The sequence below is a fragment of the Mus musculus genome, chromosome 4 (assembly GCF_000001635.26).
Source record: "Mus musculus strain C57BL/6J chromosome 4, GRCm38.p6 C57BL/6J".
Classification (NCBI taxonomy): domain Eukaryota; kingdom Metazoa; phylum Chordata; class Mammalia; order Rodentia; family Muridae; genus Mus; species Mus musculus.
The window spans coordinates 45,233,383-45,252,467 of record NC_000070.6 but is presented as its reverse complement, the minus strand read 5'-3'; the positions used below and the strand labels follow the sequence as shown (position 1 = coordinate 45,252,467).

Genomic DNA, 19,085 nt, shown 5'->3' with positions numbered 1-19,085 from the left:
TTCCTCCTGGTGAAAATTATGCAACATATTAATTGTCACTATAATATTAAAATAATTAATGTAATAGATACAAAAAATGCAGACTTGGGGCTGAGGCGATGGCTCAGTGGTTAAGAGTCTGTGCTGCCCTGGGGTCTCAGTGTTACACATCTTTAATCCCTCAGTGCTCAGAAGGCAGAGAGGCAGGAGGATTTCTCTGACTTTGAGGCCAGCCTGGTCTACACAGTGAGTTCCAGGACAGCCATGGCTACATGGTGGGACTTTGTCTCAGATAAACAACAACAACGAACAATCCATGCTACATTTCCAGAGAACCTGAGCTCGAGTCCCGGCACCCACCTCGGGTAGCTCAGTTGCCTGTGCCTCCCAAGAGCCCGGTGCCTTCCTCCAGCTCCCCTGGGCCCTGCACCCAGGTGTACAAACCCACGCACAGATGCATACATGCACATGAAATTTAAGAACAATATCAATTTTTTAATGCGAACTTTAAGCCAGAATGTATTTTTCCATAAAACCTGCATTCTAGAGAAATAGTCATGAATGTCTAAGCTTCGGATTTTATAATTCCCAATCTGTCTCAATTATATTCTAAGAATCTCCCATAACTGCAGCAACATCAATCTTGCTTGGTACACACAGCTTGGTCATTTTTCACGCTGCCATGTCTGTAAAATGGTTTGGGACACTTCTGGAAGAGGCCCAGCCTATGGTCAGGGCATTTCTCAGGGGTCCGGGTGGGCTCCCCTGTGGGTCCTCCTGGGTGTGGTGCTCACGTTTCTGCTGGGAAAGCTTGGTATGGGAATACAGACAATTTTTCCTCCCCTACTTTCCAATTTGTAAGCCGCACGGCTACGTGCCACTTTCTGCCTGACAGAACCAAGTGCTGTATTTTGTCCATTTCGTGGAACTGCTGCGGGGGAAACCCCCACCTAATTAAGATTAAGATGTTTCCCATTGAGATGATAATAAGCTAAATAAAAAGAAAGGCTTACCACCTGCACTGTTATTACACTGATTAGCCCTCTCCATCTTTATATCGGGTTCACATTATTTCATAGACAGACTTTGGCAGGAATAAAAAAGCCTCCACGCAGCCTGCATAGAACACTCAGCCCGACATATTTATAGCAAACATTTTAATTCTAATTGGGTGACTTTCTCCCCTACTGTTCCCAAGAAGTAAAAATAAAACACTTGTTGAATGGGGAGAAAAGACTATTTCTTTGTTTACGGAGTGTTGGGACCACAGAAATGTTATGTTTTCATGCGACTAAAGGGCCATTTCTTCCTCTGTCCTCCTTCCTATGGCTGTGTGCACAGGAAACCTCCAATAGCCAATAGTCAGTCATCCGTATTGTTTGTATCTTATTTCAAACAGGCAAAGGGGAGGGGAGGGTGGTGGAGGGGTAACCAGGAAATGGGATATCATTTGAGATGTAAATGAATGGAATGAGAGTACTAAAAATAATTTTTTAATTACATTATTTTGTGTGCACTCATGTGTGCATATGTGCCTGTGTATGTGTGTGTGCAGTGACAGTCACATGTTACTAGGCCCACATGGCAGTCAGAAGACACCATGGAGGAACTGGTTCTTTCTTTTCACTATCGAGGTCCCAGGCACTGCACTCGGGCCATCGGGCATGCACCAATACCTACTCTATAACAGAGTATGGTAGGCATAAGCATGCCTGTGTTCCAACTACTTAAAACAGTTGAGGTCTTACATACATAACTACAGTACCGGCTCCCGGGAGCCTGAGGCAGAATTCACTATATATAAAAGGGAAAGTTTGATTCTTATTATTCTCTTTAATCATTTTTGTTGATTGTTTTAGTTTATTGAGACAGGATCTCATATAGCCCAGGCTGGCCTTCATCTGGCTAAGTAGCTGAGGCTAGCCTTGAACTTCTGCCCCTGCCTGACAATTCCATGCATCCCCATCTTCTTGGTTCTATTTTTTTCTAACTTTTCACCAAATACTTAATTGATTTCCTTTTTAACTAGTAGAAACAGTTAAGATTATCAATTTTACTCTGATCACAGCTTCAACACAAAGTAATTTTGTTGCTCTTGTTGTTGTTCCCATGTGGCCCTGACTATCCTAGAACCTACAATGTAGACCAGGATCTCCTTCCTGTCCTTTCAAGTACTGGGATTAAATGCCTGTGCCCTCACACACAGCTCAGTTTTTATTTAAAATTATATTCAGGAAAGGAAATCTTTATAGCTTTATTCATTTATTTTTCTTTGTGTATTTTTTAATAGGATCTCATATAAAGTCTAAGGTAGCCTTGGGCTTGCTCTGTAGCCCAGGTTGGCCTCAAACATTTGATCCTCCTGAGATCAAATCTCAGCTTCCTGGGAGCTGGGATTTTAAGTGTAAGCCACCACACCTAAACCTATATGCTTTTTTTTTTTTAATTTAAAAATTATTTGCTGCACTTCCTTGGTAATCTAGTAGGTGGTCAATCAGGTTAGGTTATTAAATACATTATTAAAATTCTGTATGTTAGCCGGGCGTGGTGGCGCATGCCTTTAATCCCAGCACTCGGGAGGCAGAGGCAGGTGGATCTCTGAGTTCGAGGCCAGCCTGGTCTACAAAGTGAGTTCCAGGACAGCCAAGGCTATACAGAGAAACTCTGTCTCAAAAAAAAAAAAAAATTCTGTATGTTATTCCCACTTCCTTTTTTGATCTATTGTTTAGTCAAATTCTTAAAATGAGAATTTTTTGGTCAACATCTCCTCCTTGGTCAGTTTGCTCTTACAACTTGATCCCACGAGCTATCCTGTGTTGAGGTCATCACACTTACATCCTGCCTCCTGGTTGGCCTCAGATGATAAAACTGTCACTCCCGGCACCTCATTTGGTGCTTTGGATGATCCGTCAGACAGACAAGGCAGTTACTGTCACCAGTGAAAACTTGAAGAAGAGACTTGTCCAAAGTCGTTCCCCCAAGCCTGTCTTGGAGCTTCCAGTTTGACGTCCCTCCATTAGCACACTGTGCATCACAGATGGTCTCCTCCCCTGAGCAGCAGGTCCCTAAGGCCTGGACCATATCTGTTTCCTCCACAGCACCTATGTCCAGGAGGGCTTCAAGCCATGTTGGCTGACTAGCCATCCACTGCCTGGCAACTGCCACCCTCTGACCTCTGCCCTACTGACTACGGGATATCGTCCAAGAGCATTAGTGTCTTTGGATCAGGGAGAGTGAAACTAACATATAGAACAAAAAGAGAGGTTTACCGATGTGCAGCGGACAACTGTAATTGAAAGAGCATCTTCAGTTTCCCTGAAAAACAGAAAAGGATAAAAGAAAAGGTTTCAGTCATTTGTGTGTGTGTATGTGTGTGTGTGTGTACACGCATCTGTGCTGTCTGTCTCCCTGTGTGTCTGTGTATGTGTGTGTGTACATGCATCTGTGTGTCTGTCTCTGTGTGTGTCTGTGTGTCTGGGTATGTGTGTGCACCTGTGCATCTGTGTCCCTCTGTGTGTGCCTTTATGTGTATCTGTGTGTGTGCATCTGTGTGTCTGTCTGTGTCTTTGTGTGTGTGTGTGTGTGTATGCGCGCATGTGCGAGTATGTGTGTGTCTGTGAGGATCTGTGTGTGGTGACTGTGGTAAACCCTACTCTTCAGAAAAGCCTCTTTGGCTCATGCTCCTCCCCGGATGCCCGGTTCTTCCATCTGTCCACTCTGCCCCCAAGGCTCTTCCTTCAGTGTCATACAGTAGAAAGCTCATGCAGTGGGTATTGGCCAGTTCATGTGTGTGGTTTGTTTTGTTTTGTTGTTTTAGCACAGTGACAACACAGGTAATCTAGGCTCCTGTTTCAAAACACGAAGGCTAAACATTCCTCGGTAGATAGCACCTATCAGATAGGAGCCAACTAGTCTGTAGTGTCCAACTCACTGCAGTGAGCCCAGGCATACAATCAAGAGACAGTTGTCTCAAATTAACGTGGAGATTTCAAAGGTGATCTGACAGGTAACTGTCACACTTCCACCAAGAAGGAGCACGAGTGGAACCCCACCCCCACCCATCCCCACTCCCACCCCCCACCCCCACCCACCCCACCCCCACCACCTTGCCATGCCTACAAAAAGCAGCAGTTTGAAGCGTTCATTTGCCTTCTTCCAATACAAACGTTTAGGTCAATGGAAGGGGTCCATCGTCCCCTCCCATGCTTACGCTCAACCTGAGGGTTCCCACTGTCTAGGGGTTGCTTCTGCCCCAGTTCATGTGAGCACAGGCCTTTTCAGAGGTCAGTCACAAAGAACCCAAGGTCCCAGTGCTGAACAAAGGACACTGGGCCTCAGAGATCTTTGGAGAAATTAGAGACAGATTTTGTTGTTGTAACTGTCAGGTTATTCTGGATATCTTTGTCTATATATCTGTGTCTGTCTGTCTGTCTGTCTGTTTACCCTTTTCAACAAAAATGAGTTAAAAATATGCCTTGCTTTCAGACCCAGGACACCAAGCTACAAGAGCAGTCCATGCGGAGATCTCCACACGCACAGGAGCAGAGTCACAGCACACCTCAGGCAGAAGTCTATCCTTGCCTCCTTCTCCGGGGAATGACACTGGGTCTTGCTCTATTGGCACTCAGGACACTCCATAATTTGGGATTTACCTCCCAGAATGTTTCTTTTCTTTCTTTCTTTCTTTCTTTTTAAATTATCTATTTAAAACTTAAAAATTGAGCCGGGCGTGGTGGCACACGCCTTTAATCCCAGCACTCGGGAGGCAGAGGCAGGCGGATTTCTGAGTTCGAGGCCAGCCTGGTCTACAGAGTGAGTTCCAGGACAGCCAGGGCTACACAGAGAAACCCTGTCTCGAAAAACCAAAAAAAAAAAAAAAAACTTAAAAATTGTCTATTATATATATATGAAAACACTGTAGCTGTCTTCAGACACACCAGAAGAGGGCATCGGATCCCATTACAGATGGTTGTGAGCCACCATGTGGTTGCTGGGAATTGAACTCAAGACCTCTAGAAGAGCAGTCAGTGCTCTAAACTGCTGAGCCATCTCTCCACCCCCAGACTGTTTCTTAGGGCAAAGGGAAGCGTTCAGCGCACCTCTGCCCGCATCCTACTGTCCAAGTTCATTCATTTACCGGGAGCATCACCCAAGTTCTACCTGGCAGGAAAGGTCCTGCCCCAGAGAAAGAGAACACAGATACTTGCCTAGCATGCATAAAGCCCTGGATTTGGTCCCCAGTGTCACATGGTCTGGGTGTGGTGACACACACCTGCCTCCTAGTACTGCAGAGGTGGGGGCAGGAAGATATAAAGCTCAAGGCCATAGGAGTTTGAGGCCAGCCAGCCTGGATACAAGAGACACAGCCTCATGAATGAATGAATGAATGAATGAATGAATGAATAGGGTACAACTGAAACTCTTCTTTGCTCCCTCCTAAGCTGGGAGTCCCCTGTGTTTGTAGCCTGGCTTCTCGGCTCGACTTCCTGCTAAGCTCGCGCATCCTCATCTGGGAAGGGTGTGCACCAGGCTGATCTGCACAGGCTTGCAGGTGGCTGGCCTGGCCGGGGAGTGGATTGCCTCTGCCTCCCAGGGTTCCTTGCCCAGACTCGATGCTCCGTGAGCAGACAGGGGCCAAGTGTTACCTAAACACCCAGTTCCAGACTGTAGCTTAAAGTTACAAGTTATAAATGCATTTGTTGATCCCTCGGAGTTTAAGACTGACAGAAGTATCAGTAGTGTGCGCGTGCGCACACGCGAACACACACACACACACACACACACACACACACACACACACACACACACATCTGTTGGGAATGATCCTCTTTGGGAAAACAGCCCAATAACCTAGAAAGCAAACTTTGAGGTTGCTATACTCATTTTTAAATAAAATCATCGAATCCTTTCCTGCCCGCTTCACCGACTCAATTACGCCTCTGGCATTCCTGAAGCGACGTCGGGTTGGGCTTCACGGGTTCTCGGTGAGTCTTAACTGGAACTGTCTGCCTCCACAGTGAGACTGTGCTCCCGAGGGCGGACATGGCGCTCTGCATCTTTAGTGCCTCCTTCTCCGGCTTTGTGGATGCTACCTATTCCTGCTGCCTCAGAGATGCTCACAGATGAGCGTACCAACCGGAAGCCAGGCCGGCCAGCTCTCGGGAAGCAGATGCTACACTCACCGAGCCCTGCTTCTCATCTCTATGACTATCCAAGTCACAAAGCAGTGCTGAGTGGACATTTAAAAGCCCAAGGCTGCAAATGTCCTGACATACGCTGTTAGCCTTTCCCTACCTCAGCGCTGTCTTTTTTTGCCCACCTTTAATGGGGGGTGGCCAATTCTCAGTGCTACATGTTTTCTTGTCTTATGGAGTATCCTCTACACTTATGGAGTGCCCTGCTCTTGCTTGGGAAGGTCCAGGCAGATAGGGAAGCATTTGTGTAAATCGCAACGACACCACAGAAAGCTGTAGGTGCCACGTCACCAAACCATGTGTATGCCGTCAGGCTGTAACAGGACACTCAAGAAGCCAGTGACAGGATTAAAGACAAACACTGGCGTCTATTTACTTCAACCTTTGTCATATGCTACCATCACTCCTCCCAGGGTAGTGTCTATGCAGTATCCACCAGTACACTTACTCACTACAGTGCTTAGCATGGAGTTTTAGGCCTAGCGGAGGTTTGATAAATATGCATTCTATGCCTGCCAAGTTCTACAGGCAGGCGGAAGATAGCAAGCCATACTTGTAAAGGCAACTTTTATTCACTTAATGTAACTGTTGTCCCTGACGCTTACTGCCTCAGTCTGCTGACCTAGGCCCAGTCCTTGAAGCTTCCGGCCTCTGTACAATCCACTCTAGGCCTAGACAGTTTCCAGCCTCCGTACAATCCACTCTAGGCCTAGACAGTTTCCAGCCTCCGTACAATCCACTCTAGGCCTAGACAGTTTCCAGCCTCCGTACAATCTAATCTAGGCCTAGAATGTTTCCAGTCTCTGAGACTTACTGCTGAATGAGTTCATCCTTTCTAGTTCTTTCAGCGCTCTGGCTGGAAGGTTCAAGTCAGCTGTCTGGCTCAAACTCCTCTCTAAGATGACTGACTCAATCTGGCTTCTTTCAGATTTTGACTAAATTGCTCTGCTTGGCCTCATACTAATTTTGGTAGTATGTTCTAATCTTCTGGCTCCTTCTCGTTGTCTGGCTTGTTCGGTTGTCACCTGTGTCTAGCTTGTTCTCTCTCTGCAACCTGTCTCTGTACAACTCCTCCTTCTCCTCTCTCTCTCCCTCTGCACTGCTCCTTCCCCTCCCCCTTTCTCCTCTCTCTTCTCATGAGAGTTGGGCCTGTCCTGTTCTGTCAAATCTTGCTCCGATTCATCACTTTGTCTGCCACTCAATTAGACATCAATTTCAAATATGGGTGCAAACTAATTTTACCTTTGCTGTTTGGAATTAAAGGTGTGTACTAAGAGCGTGTCTGCATTTCAGCCAGAGGGAATAAAGGTGTGTGCTAAGGGCTGAGCCACACCACAACTAGAAACAGTTTTGGTTTTTTGTTTTTGTTTGTTGTGTTTTTTTTTTTTTTCAGCAACTAACACAATCTCTGGTGGGGTTCACAGTGTGATATTTATCCTACAACAGTGCCAGGTAGAAGACGGCAGATCATAATACTGTCATAGCCAAAATGCCACTGTCTGAGATGGAACTGCTCTGGTGCTTTAAAGGGGACAGGCCAGCCACAGCCTTCCTGAGGGTTCACTTTGCTATCTGATCACCCGACTGACCGACTCTGGATTCGCACAGATAGGTGAGTACCTGAGAATATCAGCCGCTCGTTCACAGGAAAGGTCTTCAGCCAGTTCATTGTTCATTTGGAGAATCTGATCACCAGGGAAAAGCTTGCCGTGAGCAGAGCCGCCTGTTGGATAGAAAACAGGTAACTGCCCAGGCCCAGAGGGGGAGCCACCACCCGTCACAGTGCACCTTGGCATGGCAGCCTAGGACCCTTAAACACTGGCTCATATAGAGCATGGTTTTTCTCGTTGTAGACCACAGGAAAGGCACCTACCGACTTCTCATCAGTTTCAAGAGATGGTGGAGACTGGCCACAGAAAGAAAAGGAACAGAGCTGTCCAAATTGTCACAGCCGGCCAAGGAATTGAGTGTGTATACATTCTCACATAGATAAACGGAAGTTGATGCATTTTAACCAGCATCAAACCTAACACCAAGCATGAAAACAAAGACTCTCCCAGCCAGCTCCTTTTCCCTCCGGCACAGCCTAGATTTCACAGAGACAGTGTGAAAACAAATCAATCGTTTCTATTATTCTCTCCGTAGAAACTTGCCAGCCAGGACATGCAGGAGTCAAAGAGGAGGGCCAGCTTATCCAAATACCTTTCCTGCCTGACATAGGCCTGAAAGCCACAGGAGTGCAGGAGCCCTGGCCAAGGCCAGTGGGGGAGTCTTGGGCTCAGAGGAGCAAGGGTTCCTGGGGCCACTCCATCCTGCACCAAAGGAAAGTGGAAAGCCCTGGGAGGGGGTCAGAATTTTCTAGCTTCTCAGGTAGCACATTCTGCCTTTTTTACAGGTCAGGGGGGTGGGCGTCAGGGGGGGGGGCGTGGGGTGGTGGTGGTGGAGAGAAGCCCAGCTACTCTCCCTAAGAGGCTAAGATCGTTTCCCAGTTCCCCATCAGCCCGTACCTGCTGTGACAGCCACCACTGTGAGGGGAAGAGTCTCAGAAATGTGGAATCCATAGTTCTGGAGGAGGACATCTTTGTCTAGTGTTACTGTGTGCCTCACTGGCGTGAGTGCCTGGGCTGGGTTCCCGGGTGGCCCATCAGCTGCAGCGACTTTAGCTCTAGAAGAGAAGGAGTCAGATGGTAAAACAGATACACAGAATTTCAAAAGGAGGCTACCATCCGGGTCAGCCCAAGGATAACAGAGGAAAGTCTGAGGAGAAGCCTTTTCTTTCAGTGCTGGGCTCAAACCAGCGTTTTGTTTGTGCCAGCAAGCTAACTCTGCAGCCCTTTGTGTTTGGAGATAAGGTAAGGTTACGAAGCCCAGGCTGGCCTCGCTCAGCTTTCTGCCTCTGTGTTAAGTGCTGAGCGAGATAAGGCACAGTACTGAAGACAACATCGAATAGGACTGAGCACCATGCTCTGGAGATGCCGTGGACACCAGAAGGCAGAAGAACAGGGGCGGGCACAGGAAATCCTGCCTGGAAGAGGTAGGGTTTGAGTTGGATTTAGACATAAATAGCTCAGGTTCTGAATACAGAGTCAATGACTAGAAGAGCAGATGGACTGACAGGTATTCCAGTAGGACGGATGGACGGACGGCTTGAGTGGAGAAGGAAAGCCACAGAAAGTACAGGGACGAAGGTTTACTGTTTAAACATTTCACTTTGAGTTTTTATTTGTGTCTGTGTATGTCCATGTGCGTCTGTCTGTCTGTCTGTCTGTCTGTCTCTCTCTCTCTCTGTGTGTGTGTGTGTGTGTGTGTGTGTGTGTGTGTGTGTGTGTGTGCGTGTGTGTGAGGACTCATGGAAGGCAGAAGAGGCTCCCCTGGAGCTGGAACTAGAGGAGGATGTAAGTTACAAACATGGATGCTGGGAACTGAAGTCTGGTTCTCTCCAAGAGTAGCCAGTGCTTGAAGCCCTGAGCCATCTCTCCAGCCCTGGGGGTCGTCTGTCTGCTTAGCTGTTTGCTGCTGGGCTTATTGTATAGATGGAGGTGCCTTAGCTGGTTTACTTCTTTGCCTTTATAACGCATTCTTTTTAATTTGATGAGCTTTGAAACTGTGAGGATTTCTATATGAAATCCCAGATAGCAGGAACTGCCTCAGTATTAATCTCTAAAAACACACATATTCTCTCTACATCTAAAAGCAGGGAAGTCGAAAGCTGTGTTTTCCCATCTCTTAAAACCATGAAGGAAATCACAAACTATTTTTCATCTGTCTGCCCCAGCAAATGGTTGTTTCTGCCCTAACACTCAGTGGTTGATTCCGAGGAAGGGCCAAGAGCGATGGGCTGATGGGCCGAGGCGTTGACCGTTATTATAAACAGGAGGGCTGTGGAGGAGTAACAGTCCCCTCAGGTCTCTGCAAGCACTGTCTGTGGCGGATTCTCATCTATTTACTAAACACTGTCAGGAACTCTGCCTGATGCAACAGGACCTAACCTATCAGGCGCTGTCACTTATAATGACCTCAACACCAAACAAAACCCAGGAAGTATTAAACAGTCTCCCAGGGCCAGTTTTCTGAGACTACAGAGATGATCAGAGTCTCACTGCTTAAAAGCAGGGACAGGGTGGTGGTGGTGGGGTCCTCTAGGAAGTGCAAATGCTAATACAAAAGTAAGGATCTGCAGAGGGACCTAACACAAGGCAGGAAATCATGAAAATGTCCATAACTTAAATCATAGTCCTGATTAAAAGTCAAACTTTAAGCCAAGCATAGTGAGTATACTTACAACCCAAGCTCTTGCCACATATAGTGTGTGTGTGTATTGTGTGTGTGTGTGTGTGTGTGTGTGTGTGTGTATGTACGTAAACCCTGTCCTCTCTTGCTCCAAAAGAGCAAGGCATAGCAGCCCATACTTGTAACACCAGCATTTGAAAGGCAGAGGCAGGAGGCTTAGGAGTTCAAAGCCACAATGAGCTACCTAAGACTGCCTCAGAAAAACAACACAAAAAATATTAAATTTATGTGTATGTAAGTGCTGCATATCTGTGTGTATGTACACACAACTTCAAGTACCCTTGGGGTCAGAAGAGGGCATTGAATCCTCTGGAGTTAGATTTGCAGGTAGTTGTGAGTTACCTGAATGTGGGTGCTGAGGACCGAACTCCAGATCACAGCAAGTGCTCTTAACCACTAAGCCATCCCTCCAGACTGGAAACTTTACAGCTATCAAACGGCTGCCAGGCACATCGGTTGTTCTCTGCTGGAAGGCTGAGATAGGATGACGGGAGAACCTTTGCATTTAAGGCCAGCCTGAGCAATGTAGGGAGACATCATTGCCTCTTTAAACACACACACACATTTGGAGCCACACTGATGGCTCAGCAGTCAAGAGCGCTTAGTGCTTTTGCAGAGGACTCAGGTGCAGTTCCTGCTGACAGGACACAGGCAGCTGACAACTGTCTGCAACTTGAGATCCAGGGAATGTGATGCCCATGGTGGTCTCTGAACACCCTGGGGTCAAACATGCAGTGCACACATATACACACATGCAGGCAAGACATTCATACACATAAAATAAGCCATGAGAAAACAATTATCTGTGCTTTTAAAACAACAAAGGATACTATGGCTATTTAATGTTACAGAAGAAAACTTTATTATTTAATCAGGGATGAAAATGATAGGAGAAATAAACACAGAAAGTGATCATGAATCACCTTTCTCCATATTAATTTAATTTTACTTAATGTGTGTCGTGTGTGTGTGTGTGTGTGTGTGTGTGCATGTGTGTGTGTGTGTCATGTGTGTGTGTGTGTGTGTATGTGTGTGTGTGTGTGTGTGTGTGTGTGTGTGTTCACGCATGTGTGTTCTGTTCTTCTTCCACATTTACTTGGTTCTGAGGGTTGAACCCAGGCTGGAAGGCCTGCATAGCGTGCCGTTCTTTTGGTTTTTTGTTTGTTTGTTTGTTTGTTTGCTTGTTTTTTTTTTGCACTGAAACATCCCTCTGACTGCCACCTTTTTCCAGGGCTATAAAAGAAATTGGTGGAATTGGAGGATAAAATAAAACAGTCACAAAAAGACTCCAGCAACTCATTAAAAACAGATTAGGTGAAGGTATATCTGATGCCAGGCGTTTTTAATGAGCTAATGTTAGGCAGCTAGGAAGCACCATCAGAAATTCAGCTAACAAAAATTAGTGGTGTGTATTCGTTAACTCAGGGTCTGAGAGATTTATCTAAGGGGGATGATGAAACTGTCACCGAGGCCCTAAAGGAAGACAAATCCAGTACTAGTCAGACTGGGTTGCTGGGGCAGGGAGAGGATTAAAACAGAACAATAAAAGCGCTCCGTTAAAACACAGATTTAATGTCATACGGATTAGAAATTCTCTCAGATTAAAAAATACATTTAGAAAAAATAAGTCCAGGCATGGTGGCACATGCCTGTAATTCTAGCACTTGGGAGGCAGAGGAAGACAGACCAAGAGTTCAAGGTTATCCTGGCTTCACAGTGAATTAGGCTGGCTCAGGCTGCCTGAGACTGTCTTCATAATCCAAAAAAAGAAAACAAATTTTATTAGTTAATGGGAACAATAATAGCAGCGGTAGCAACAGCAGGGTATAGTCACCACTGAGGAATGCTGGGATATGTAACTTATCAGATTATGTTAGCCCCTCATAATAAAACAGGAGAAATTTTAGCTTTTTTAAAAGACGTTATTAATTTTTTTTATTTATATGAGTACACTGCAGCTGTCTTCAGACACACACAAAAGAGGGCATCAGATCCCATTACAGATGGTTGTGAGCCATGTGGTTGCTGGGATTTGAACTCAGGACCTCTGGCAGAACAGTCAGTGCTCTTACCTGCTGAGCCATCTCTCTAGCCTAATTTTGGCTTTTATAAAGAGACTGGATCTTGATTTTTGTTTTATTGTTGCTGGTTTTCACTTTTTATTTTAAATTTATTATTTCATGTGTATGAGTATTTGTCTGCATGCATGTATGTGCACCACATACATGCCTGGTACCCTTGGTGACCAAAATAGGGCATTGGATCCCCTGGAATTGGAGTTACAGGTGATTGTGAGCCACCATATGGGTGCTGGGATCCAACACACACACACACACACACACACACACACACACACACACTCATCTGCATTCTCATTCTCAACATATCCAACCTGTCCAACTCCTACGCAGTCTTATGATTTTGGCAGTAGTATCTCCATTTGTTGAATGTGCCCACATAACCATATCTACCCACTTCCCACTTCCTGCCCCATATACAGGTCACAGGCTGGCCTCGAACTCACAGAGCTCTGAGGCCTCCCGAGTGCTGGGATTAGAGGTGTGAGCTACTACCGTCCAGCAGGTTCTCTCTTGTTTCTGTGACCATGCTCCGTGCTCCAGGACAGCTGGCCCTCAAGCTTCCAGCCGACTCTCCTGCCTCTGTGTCCCTTCTCACAATAAAAGTTCTGGGATGAGGAGCACATGCCACGCCCTGAGCTTAGAGTTTCCAGGGTTGGGGCTCAGGTTGTCAGGTTGTATGGCGGGCACTTTTACCCACCGAGTCATCTCCCCGGCACCTCCCTTTGTTTTTCTGAGCCTGTCTTATGCTCTTGTGAGATCCAGATTAGCTTCAAACTCTCTATGCAACTGAGGATCCTCCTGCCTCTGCCACCTGAGTAGAGGCAGGAGCAGAGGCTGGGATTACAGTCCTCGCCTTCATCCCCAACTAGTATCCTTATTTCAAATAGACCTCACATTTGCATGGCCAGTGCAAACTCTGCTGTTCTCTCTAGGTTGTAGTTCGCATTTTGAGAGTTGAACCTCTCTTAATCCATGCGAAGAACTCAGAGCCAGCCAGGGTCTCAGTAACTGTTGGAGAATAAACGAAAGAGCACACCCTCTTACCACGGGGTTTGACTGACTCTATCTCTGTGCTTTCTAGGTGAGTGGGCTTCACTTATCTGACACTTTTCCTTAAAGGGTGTACTCTTTAACAGTGGAAGACAAACAAGGCCCCATTGTGTATTAATCCCTGGATAGCATTTGTGACTTTGGCTCAAAGACTGGAGTTGACATTTTCCCCAAAGGCCACGTCTAGCTTTTGGCTTGGAAAGGGATTATGTAAGTCTATGAACAGGCTGGTCTCTCTGGAAGAGAACATTTAATATTTGACAGTAGCCGCAAGAAACGGTTTCTATAATGAAATGTCCTCTTCTGAGACATGTTTTAAATAGAAAACTAAATGGTGATCCAAAAACACATCTGTCTACCTCTATGTCAATGCCTGGTGCATCCCCCCCCCCAACCATCTGTCTACCATTGTGGCAATGCCTGGTGCCCCCCAACCATCTGTCTACCACTGTGGCAATGCCTGGTGCCCCCCAACCATCTGTCTACCACTGTGGCAATGCCTGGTGCGCTCCAATCATAAGTTGGGGGCCACTTCTCTGAGTTTACAACCAAATAGCAGAAGACTCGTCATTACGCTAATGGAGTGCCCATTAGATAACTGGATTTACCCCTAAGGCAGGAGCAGAGAAAACATGGTCAATTCATCTAAATAGTTTGTAGAGGTTAATGCTAAATCATATGGGTCATGAGTTCATGCTGACCTGATCAATAACACTGAAAAAGAAAATAATGCCAGGTGGAAATAGATTATGCTTCCAATATGCTCTGGCCTCTCCTCTGTTCACTGAGACTCTGGGAAGTGTATCTTACCTCTATGCAGAATCACCCTCGTGTTCCAGCAGCTTGTGGAGAAGCACTTTTGAATCTATTATGTTTAGCTTCAGTGATTTTTAGAAGCTGACTCTGGTATAAACCAGATTTTATACCTTGAAGTGTATTCAGAAAAAGCTGGGATAGCGGTGGGTCTGTATCGAAAAGGGAGTTAGCTTGTTGTCACAGTCAGAGGACTGTCCTGGTGTTGTGACAGTATCTAGGCGGGCAGTCAATGTAGATGTTGTGAGTGTAGCACCCCCACACTTGAGGGTATATTTTCCATCCTTACTATTCATTATTTTGTGTTTTGAGGGATGGAACCCAGGGCCTTACATACACCAGGAAAGTGATATTACTATATTGTATCCCCAGACCTGTTACTACTTTAAACATGATTTGGAGGTAAACAAGAATGTAATCCCAACATTTGCGAAGCTGGGGCAGCCAGCCTGGACCACACAATGAGTTCAAGGCCAGCACAAGAGCTTGTCTTCCAGACTTTGCTCAAATCTTTCTACTTTTGCTCACAGGTCAAGAAGCATTAGAAAAATCTGGTACCTGAAAGGATATTTATCATCAGGAATATTGGAAAAGACAGAAAAAGCCACCTCTACTTCATGGTAAGTAGGCTATGGATACTGGGGCTGGACAAATAAGTCTGGGATGTGTGTAAAGCCAGTTGGAGGAGCTTGTGACACTGAGATGCCACATGTACATATGTGGGTGTACATACGTGAACTACATTCAGTTCTGAGAGTCAAGCTAGATTGAAAGAAATCTCTTTCCTGAGCTTAAAGATAAAACTAATCTTGCTATGTAGAGCTCTCATCTCTAAAGTTTAGAAAATTCAATGTCATGCTTGCACTAATAACCAGGTGAAATTATTCACTATGGAGGAAATGGCAGGAGCAAAAGCTCTGGAAGCGAAGCCTGGTTTAACAGGAAATGAGGTGTATGATACAATTAAGACAAGTTGTTTTAACATAGCCATATAAAGCAGTCAGTAAGTTCAATGGCCCAGGAACGGTTCTTTTCAAGACAGGGTTTCTCTGTGTAGCCCTGGCTGTCCTGGAACTCACTCTGTAGACCAGGCTGGCCTCGAACTCAGAAATCTGCCTGCCTCTGCCTCCCAAGTGCTGGGATTAAAGGCGTGCACCACCACTGCCCGGCTCCAGGAACGGTTCTTATCACCTGAGTCAGGATGAAGCAAGAAACCTGTGAATTACACAGGCAAAGTGACTCACAACTGCTTAATATCCTAGGGAAAAAAAAAATCAAGCCATATCTTTATGCTCTAGATTATATTAAAATAAATTCAACATTGAAGAACTAAAGATAAGAGTATCTTAAACTATGCTCAATTAAAAAGTAAAACTTCCATTAGGTTAAGATTTTTTAAAAAATGTGTGTGTGTGTGTGTGTGTGTGTGTGTAGGCCAGAGGTTGATGCTGGATGCCTTTCCTGGTCATGCTTCACCTTATTTTTTCCTTTTGAAATAAAATTTTGCATATATAGGACACATAACTGTACATATTTATGGGGTATCAATATACTTATATACATCACATGATGTTCAAATCAAGGTCATTTATCATTTCTTCTCTGTGAGAATATTGAAAATCCCTTTGTTTCCTTTTTTTGAGACAGAGCCTTTTGTAATTTATTTTTATTTTTATTTTTTTTGGAATGGGAGTTCTCACTGAACCTGGAGCTCGCCATCTGGGTGAACTGGCTTGCCAATGAGCTGTAGCGACCCACCATTGCTGGAGTTCCAGACATATCCTGCTCTACCCAGCTTTGACATGAATGCTAAGGACCTAAGTACACTTTTTAGTGACTGAGCAATCCCTGCAGCCCCAGGTCAAGATTATTTTAAATTTAGATGTAATAAAGAAATGCATCAAAGAAAAGAAGTGCTTTAACTATATAGAAACAATAACTTCTGTCAGAGAAAGGACACGTGGAATATCAGCTTCTAAGCCAGCATAGCCTCATTTCTATAGTCCTAAAACGATTTAAAAAGAAAACTAGGCTGGGTGAGTGGCACATACCTTTAATCCCAGCACTTGGGAGGCAGAGGCAGGCAAATCTGTGAGCCTGGTCTACAGAATTGAGTTCCAGGACAAACAGGGCTACACAGAGAAACCCTGTGTCAGAAAAAAACCAACAATTCCTGGGAGGCAAGAACAGATAGGTCTCTATGAGTTCCAGATAGATCAGCCAAGGCTACATAGTGAAACTTTGTCTCAAAACAAACAAACAAACAACAAATGAACCAAAAACTCCTCATATATTTGTAAGGAAAATGACAAGTTAAGGTTTTTATGTTACAATTTCCCTGTGATGCTGCTCTTTCTAAACAGTCTGTACTGTCTAGAAATTTACCCATTTCCTTAAGCTTTTCCAACTTTTGGAGTCCAGTCTTTTGAAGATCAAATGATTCTTTGAATTTCTTAGGTGTCTGTTGTTATATTTCCCTTTTCATTTCTGATTTTGTTTATTTGGATACTGTCTGTCTGTCTGTCTTTTAGTTTGGTTAAGGGTTTATCTATTTTATTGATTTTCTCAAAGAACCATTTCTTGGTTTCATTGATTCTTTGTATCGTTTTCTTTGTTGCTAATTGATATCAGCCCTGAGTTTGATTTTTTTTCCTGCCTCTCCTCCTCTTGCTGTGTGTTTGCTTCTTTTCTTTATGGAGGTCTTTAGTGCTATGACCTTTCCTCTTAGTGCTGCTTTCATTGTGTGAACAGTTACCGTGCACTGATCCACTCCTACTATGTAATATACTTCAAACCAAACATAAAATTTAAATATTATGGAGAAACAGCTATTGTGAGTAAAAGTAAGTACAAGACTGAAATTATTGCAAGTCTTTAAAAAAACTAGAATATGAATGCAAAACGGTCTAACTGCAGACCTGCTTCCTCAACCACAGATAACCCTTCAAGGAACTTCCTTCACTGTTGGCCCTAGCTAATGAGTCAACACTACTGAGACTCAAACAATGAGATGCAAAGTCCTGGTCTTGTATCTGTAATGTATTTTTAATATCCCTTTTCCTTTTTTCAATTTCTCTAGTGTCTTAAAACTGTGTGCTACCAAGATGTACTCTTGGAAGAAGGAGAGACAGAAAAAAATCCATGGCTTACCATTTAAGAGAGCTGTCTGCTCTTCCTGAAGGACTCAAGTTCCATTCCCAGCACCATATAGTATCTCACAACCATCTATAACTCCAGTTCTAAGGGACCCAATGCCCTTTTCTGGCCTCTGCAGGTACCAGACATGCACATGTCGCACAATATGCAGACACACACATAATAAAGTTAAAATAAAAATATTTTTGATTCGTTATGAGTGTGTATATATGTATGTGTGCATGTTTATGTATATGTATGTGTTTTATTTGTGTGTTTATGTATTTGTGTGTGTGTGTGTGTGTGAGAGAGAGAGAGAGAGAGAGAGAGAGAGAGAGAGAGAGAGGAGAGAGGAAAGAAGAGAGAGGAGAGAGGAGAGGAGAGGAGAGAGAGAGAGAGAGAGAGAGAGAGAGAGAGTTACTCTGCACATGCGACCAAAAGGTAACTCTCTGGAGTCAGTGCTCTCCTTTCAGCTTCTGAAGGATTCTAGGAATGGAATTCAGGTTTCCGTGCTCATGTGGCAAAACCACAAAATCATCTCACAAGTTTGGAAATTTTAAATATATGCTGGGTGTTGGTAGTTCATGCCTTTAATACTAGCCCTCAGGGGCATAAACAGGTATATGTCTCTTAGTTTGAGGCCAGCCTGGTCTACAGAGCTAATTCTAGGACAGCCAGGGCTACACACACAAAAAGCCTGACTCAAAAAAACAAAAACAAAAAAACAAAAGCAAAACAAAACAGCTCCCTACCAATCCTTAAATGTCCTTAAGTCAGGGATGGTGACACATGCCACATGCCTTGAATCCTAGCCCTCAGGGTGCCTCTGAGAGTTCAAAGCCAGTCTAGTTTATTTACATAGCAAGTTCCAGGCCAGCCAAAACTACAGAGTAAAAGATCCTTTCTCAAAATAAATTAATCAAATTTATTGAGCATGTATTACACAGTACACACTCTGCTATGGCTGAAGTTACTCTGTAAAACAAGATACTTGGTCCTAGTCTCATACATGACAGGAGGGGAAAAGGGCCAAGTGATAATTGGGTAAGGATAGTGGCAACAAACAAGCACAGAAGGTTCTAGGTCACCCCGCAGTGTGGGGACCGGGCGAGCAATGGGAGGGGGCTACACTACAGGTGGAGCTTTGTGCATTCTGGAACACCCACACGGGCACAGAGTTGACTGGGGTAATAAAAAATGACCAGAGTGTTCCAGGGGCAGCGGAGGCAGCTGGACCTGAGGTATGGCTGAAGGTAGGAGGTGTCGATGGACGGGGTGCGGGGCTCTCAGGAGGATGCGGTGGCAGATGGTAAGTACCACAGACTTTTCTCCTGAAGGGTGCAGGGTTAGAGGTGAGAAGCAGTTTGAAGACTGTGTGAATTGTTCTGGAGACAGAGACACAGAAATGGTGTCTTCAGTAGCTGAGAATGGGGGCCTCTCTCTTCCTTCTTTTTAACTTCCCTTCAGTAAAGAGAAAAGATGAGAGATGGAGAGAGACAGAGACAGAGATGGATGGGCTCTCTAGATGCACAGAAACCTGTTC

General features: G+C 44.9%; 1 protein-coding gene and 1 long non-coding RNA gene across 7 annotated transcripts in view; one reads left to right on the top strand and one right to left on the bottom strand.

Annotated features, from left to right (window-relative positions):
- Frmpd1 (FERM and PDZ domain containing 1) overlaps positions 1-19,085 on the bottom strand; it is a 101,517-nt gene that overhangs the window by 33,469 nt on the left and 48,963 nt on the right. For all 6 annotated transcript variants that reach the window (XM_006538176.4, NM_001081172.2, XM_006538178.3 and 3 more), the window contains exons 3-5: positions 8,681-8,838; positions 7,794-7,896; positions 3,249-3,294 (exon numbers count right to left, since the gene is read on the bottom strand). In XM_006538176.4, the coding sequence (XP_006538239.1) occupies positions 3,249-3,294; positions 7,794-7,896; positions 8,681-8,838 (307 nt within the window). The remainder of the gene's footprint in view (positions 1-3,248; positions 3,295-7,793; positions 7,897-8,680; positions 8,839-19,085) is intronic.
- Frmpd1os (FERM and PDZ domain containing 1, opposite strand) lies at positions 8,478-17,745 on the top strand. Its single transcript, NR_040666.1, has 3 exons — positions 8,478-8,543; positions 14,938-15,027; positions 17,487-17,745. It is a non-coding gene; the product is annotated as an FERM and PDZ domain containing 1, opposite strand (long non-coding RNA).